Below are 6,000 nucleotides of genomic sequence, written 5' to 3' on the forward strand. Positions count from 1 at the left end.
AGATTAGACCCATGTCAAACCTCTTTGGCAAAGATACTACGTAGGTGATATTGTGTACTTCTCACATATCACAGCAAGAGGGACATGATGTCAACAGGTGCTGATACTGGTGAGGCTAAGTTTGATAACTTTTTTAAGGTGACGTGTACCATTCTCTCCCTTTTAAAAGTATCATCATCTTCTTGTAATAAATAAGCAGTCTTTGATTTTTTTTTTACACATTTTAATCCCCAATAATTTTTCACCTTGTAGTTTTAAAAAGGATCCATTGATGAATCTTGCCCGAATCAGTTTTTGTAATGGGAATTACAAATGGTGGCTTTCTAATTCTCTCATTCCTTTAACATTTGTTATAAGATAAAAATGTGGAATTAGATGACAACTGGCTTTATGGTTCCTTTTTTATTATTGTTGCCATCATTCCCTGTTTTCTGTATTCTCAGCCTCTTTGTATCTTCTGTCTGAATTGTTTTCCCTCACCCCACAAGTCATTCTTCTTTACAATTGTTTTTTTACTGACCACTTTTGACTGGCCATTTCTCTAATTTATTATAAATATTTTCTTTTATCCTTCCAGTTTCTGTCTCCAAGTTAATGTCATTTGTTTACTTAAGGAGCACTTTCCTCATCCTAATCCGTGTATAAACATTAATGTACAATTGAGGACCAGTTATATTCCATGCACTTGACACCTCAGACATTTAATCTAACCACTTGGCATAATACCATCCATCTTTTCCACGTTGATGGAACTTTCACACAGAGCTGTCTGGAATTCTAGATGTATTCTGTTCAAAGCTTCCTTAATGCTCAGGGTCTATCGTAGAAGTAAATTAAATGAATGTGCATGATTTGATTTACACAAACCTTTATTGCTTTCTTTCCTATCCCTTAATGAACAAATTTGTTTCTCTTAAGCCATTTTTTGGGCTTAAAAACTATTTTTATTATATGGAATTTTGTATAATAAAGTGGACAGAATAATACAATGAATCCCTTTACCCATCACCCAGGTCCATCATGACCTTTCTCTATACTTCCATGTACACTGCCCATATTTTTTAAGGAAAACCCTAGATATTAGAATTGTTATTAAGCTCATACTATTTACATTAGACTTTAAGAATTAGAACAAAAGAGTGAGACTTAAAATCTGGTTACAGTTTTTTACAGTATATTTGATGTTCAGTTCAGCAAATGCCTCTGATAATCCTAGAACCAGGCCAAGTATTGTGTGGAGATAAAAGGAAATCAGAGTTAAACTTGAAGGGCTACACCTAATAAATGATTATAAGGTGTTGAATTAAGTGGAATTCATGGTAACCTTTCTCTAATGATAAGTATAGCTAACCGTCATTAAGTACTTCTTATATGCCAGATACTATGCTTAGTACTTTGCTTGGATTTCTCACTGAACCCTCAGAACTTCCCCATGAGATAGACACTATTTTATTACCATTTTGTAGGGGAATGAAATGAAGGATTAACAAGATCAAGAACTTTCCTACAAGCAGAAAGTGGTAGAAGTAGGAACTGAGCCCCTCACTCTGAACCTCTTCACAACACTGCCTCCCTTAGGAACAACCCTATTTAACCCACAGAGCCTGGTACCACCAGCTCTCAACTCTAGCTGTTACCTCTGAACCGTCACAGATGATCATAAGTAGTCTCCCATCCCTTGGTATAATTTAATTACACCAGCATTGATGTCACTGCTGGGCTTTACATCCTGGAACTCCTGGGGGCAGCAGAGCAGCCCTCTGGGGTTACTAACTTGGTCTTGGAATAAGCTAGCTAGTCACCTCCTGTTCCGTAATGCTGCGGTCTCCCTCGGTGCCAGGGCTCCAGGTACATATTGTACCTTTACTGTACATTGTATGTAACATCTCTTAGTTAAAATTGTTTCTTATTGCTCTCTACATTTTCTGACATGGTAGAAATGTATCTATGTCACCCGTATTATGGTCACCTTAGATGCAAAGTTAATGTGCCCAAATAACAGAGACTCAAGCCCCCGCTCTGCATCTGGTAGGAAACGGCCCAGCCTCCTCTTCTCCACCTTCCAGTGTCTCCAGGTCTTGAGAGCCTGAAGTTCTTCTCGTAACCTCCAATTCTCCTTCCTGGTTCTGTGCATCTCCCTTGCCTCTCATCTCCTGTGGCTGATATTTTCCCCTCTCTGTGCAGTTCTCAAATGGAACGCACCCCCATTTTCTATGATTCCCCTAAACAACCATGAAACTAAGACCACTGTGCGTCATAGACCTTCAGTGAAAGTTTGGGGGTAAACAAGGCTTTTTCCTTAATCAATAGCATAGTGAAAGCACTTACCAGTTGACATTAGATAGCCCTGTCTTCAATCACCCTCCACCACGTATCACTGAGACCCTCAGGCTCTCCTGTTTCTTCCTCTCACCCTCAGGACTTCTTTCTCCACTTTCTTCCACTCCAGACTCTCTTCAAATCCCTTCTCTCCTCAAATGATTCTGGACCCCCATCTTGAGCTGCACTCTCCAGCACGTCCCCCATCCTCCAGATACCTCCCATTTTGTTACGCAGAGCGATTCGTATCCCTCTTACTCTCTTCCTAATCCTTCTCCTCCAGACCCTGGGCCTTCATCTTTCAAAATCCAAGTAGCCTACAGAGGACGTAATCTCCTAAATATCAGGTTCTCTGCTGAAGAGAGAAAGCAGCCATTACGGCCCTCAGTCCTCAGCCCCAATCCCAAGACGGCAGACATAGCTGCAGGAGCCAGACGAGCTCTTTTCCCTCCTATAACCATGAGTTTTCCTGATTAGTTACATCTCAAGAAATTATAATCTTCACATTACCAACAGCCCTAGTTAGAAATGTTTCAGCTAAAACCTGTGAGATTTGGGAAACCGAATGTTCTCTGAAATCTAGAGCATTCCTTTGTATGAGATGCTGACAAGGTATCTAACACTGATGCCGACACAGGTATCCTTTTAGAGTGAGGTGTTTCCCTGTGGCCTATCACTGAAATGTTCTGGGACTTGCTCCTCCTCTAAACCCTCAACTATAGGCTCCAAACCCTCAACTATACTCAGAGGAGAGGTGCAACAGCACCTAATGCTTTCTAATTGTCATCTAACAAAGTCCATTAGAATTGGGGAGTTATGGCAAATGGTAAGATGTGTAAATGACTGATACCTTGTATAAGCTATTTAATGGTGTTTGTCTCCTGTTGAGGATTCGGGACTGTATCGCTCTGACGTCTATGACCTTCCTCCTGGAGTCTATCAAACTGTAAAAATGTATCCAAGAGATGTTGGAACCTGGTTATTTCATTGCCATGTTAGCATTCACATTGGGGCTGGAATGGAAAGCACTTACACCGTAATCAAATGAAAAGGTAAGAGCTATTAGCCAAATTAATTAGAATTGATCATATTTAATAAACTCAATGTGTATATAAGGGTATCTGATCCACTGAACATTTACGTAATATGACACACCACTCATTCATGCAAAGATTACTGTTTTGAGGTGACCAAGAAACTCTGGTTTTATTTTCTTTATCAAACTTAGGTAGCTATTTCTCATCTGATAAAAGATACTCTAGAATTAAATGTAATTTCCAGATTCATATAAAATATGCATAAGGATTTGAACAGACAATTCATAGAAGATGAAATACAAATGACTGCTGAACCTCTAATGATATCTAACCTTGCTAATAATCATATCACTTAAAAACCCCATTTAAACAACAGTAAGATAACTTTTTGAGTGAGGAAGCTATTAATTTGGCAAAGATTTCTTTTTTCAATGATAGTATCAATAACAGTGTGGTGAGATGGGTCCATTGCATATGCTCTGAGGGAAGTATAGACTATCTCCACAGCTCTTGAAAGAAACTAAATAATGATTCTAATATTTTGACTCAGTAATTCCACCTGGCAATTGATCTCAGAAAATTTTCAACATTGCCAAAAAATATCTATCACCCCATTAGTTTATGCTAGTGGAAAACTGAAAACAAGCAAATGATCTATTAGCATCTAAGGTATTATCCAACTTCAAAAATCGTGCCTTAAAATTTTAATGGGAAAATGCCTATAATACAATATTGAGTGATAAAAAAGCAGTCTATAAAATAGTATTTGAAATATTATCCAAATGCTGTGTGTGTGTGTGCGTGTGTGTGTGTATTAAATGAGGTTTTTAAGTGATATATATATATATAGACTGAACAGAAATCCACTGAAATGTTAATGGTGACTCCCTCTAGGTTGTGAAATTATGAATGAGGTTTATTTTCTTCTTGTACTTTTCTGCTTCTTCTGAGGTTACTGTAAAGTTTAAATTACTTTTAAAATCAGGAAAACTATGGCACGTGTATATCATATGCTATTTGAGCATATACCGTGTAGCTCTTGAGTTCTGTGGAAATGCTCTCTGTGGGGCTCTGTGCTGAAGGACGGAGCAGCTAGGCAGGGGAAGGAGTTTCATTGTGGACAGTTCCTCACAATCTTCTCTGAATATAAAGACTACATTTCTCACAAAAACAAAAACTTATTAGCCCAAAATAGAATTTTTACCTACAACATACTATTAATACCAATTATAACATTATTACTAATGCAATTATAATAATTATTACTCTTATTCCTATAATCATTCACATTCATTCTTAGTAAAAGAGGCTTTGGTGTGGTGTCCAAGAAATAAATCCCCCATTCACCACATTTCTTTGAGAAACTAGATTTTGCATCCCTAATAACATAAAGCCAAACTTGGTTCAGTCTACAGGTCATCTGTCCACATGGGAGAGGGGCAACGATGCTGCTATCCATTTAATAAGGAAATTTTTTGTTGCAAAAGCAATGATAGTCATTTTAAAGATGTTCTTAGGACTTACAGAAACTTTATATTTTTTCCTTACAGGTATATAATCATTTTTGTTTAATATTCCAACTTAGACCTCCATGAAACTTTCTTTCCTACAGCATGAACTTTCTTTCCCTGGCATAAATCCTGACAAGTGTATGAGCAGGAGCTGCTGAAGAAGGAAAACTCATGGAGGTGTCTAGGAGGGGCTGGGTAAAGACTTGCGTGGCAATGGACCAGGAAAACTAGCCTGAAATAAAAGTTTTCTTGGTAAATTTTGTATGTGAGCTGCCTCCTCTTTCTGTAAGCTGTGTCCCTGAAGTAGAGCCCACAGTGGTATGACAAGGCTGTTCACAAATGGCAGTGAGGGAGGCAAAGGGACGAAGAGAGCAGGTGCAAACTGAAGTCTGGCTCGGAAAAAAATATATACAGCCAAGACTTTACCCTAAACTGCAACATTTGCAAACCTTAAAAAATGCACTTCTCATAGCATGAGTAAACATGTGAAGCAGTCTTTAAAATGCAAATCCAGGGGCCGGCCCAGTGGCTCAGCGATTAAGTGCACGCGCTCCGCTTCAGCCGCCCAGGGTTCGCAGGTTCGGATCCCAAGCGCAAACCAACACACCGCTTGTTAAGCCATGCTGTGGTGGCGTCCCCTATAAAGTAGAGGAAGATGGGCACGGATCTTAGCCCAGGGCCAGTCTTCCTCAGCAAAAAGAGGAGGATTGGCATCGGATGTTAGCTCAGAGCTATGTTAGCTCAGGGCTGCTCTTCCTCACACACACACACACACAAAAATGCAAATCCATATACTATACTGTGCCTTAGGCTTGGAAGACTGCAGGTTACAGAAGGTATAAGTGCCAGTTTTCCAGAACCAAAAATAAAGACTCATGCTCTGACTTTGTATCTAGCAATATTAACAGTTGGGATGTGTTCTGCTACAAGTAACAGAAAACCCAGCTAAGAGGAGATTATCAATGGTGTTTGTCTCAAATTTTAAAAAAAGTTAGGAGGTAGTTGGCTACTAGGATTGGTTCAGCAACTTGATGATGTGAGGGCCAGTGTCTTTAATGCCATTGGCCTTTCCCTGATGCCTCTTGCCTCATGGTTGCAAGATGGTTGCCGCAGCTCCAAATATTACATCCAGG

The 6,000-nt window shown here is 39.2% G+C and overlaps 1 protein-coding gene across 1 annotated transcript in view; it reads left to right on the forward strand.

Moving 5' to 3' along the window:
• Positions 1–5,171, forward strand: part of LOC101390189 (ceruloplasmin-like) — a 38,662-nt gene extending 33,491 nt beyond the window's left edge. Inside the window, exons 18-19 of the mRNA XM_004419264.3 lie at positions 3,209–3,371; positions 4,907–5,171. Of these exons, the coding sequence (XP_004419321.1) occupies positions 3,209–3,367 (159 nt within the window). The 3' untranslated portion in view covers positions 3,368–3,371; positions 4,907–5,171. The remainder of the gene's footprint in view (positions 1–3,208; positions 3,372–4,906) is intronic.
• Positions 5,172–6,000: the final 829 nt, after the last annotated feature.

Source organism: Ceratotherium simum, chromosome 5, assembly GCF_057802395.1.
Source record: "Ceratotherium simum simum isolate JZ-2026a chromosome 5, ASM5780239v1, whole genome shotgun sequence".
NCBI classification, from domain to species: domain Eukaryota; kingdom Metazoa; phylum Chordata; class Mammalia; order Perissodactyla; family Rhinocerotidae; genus Ceratotherium; species Ceratotherium simum.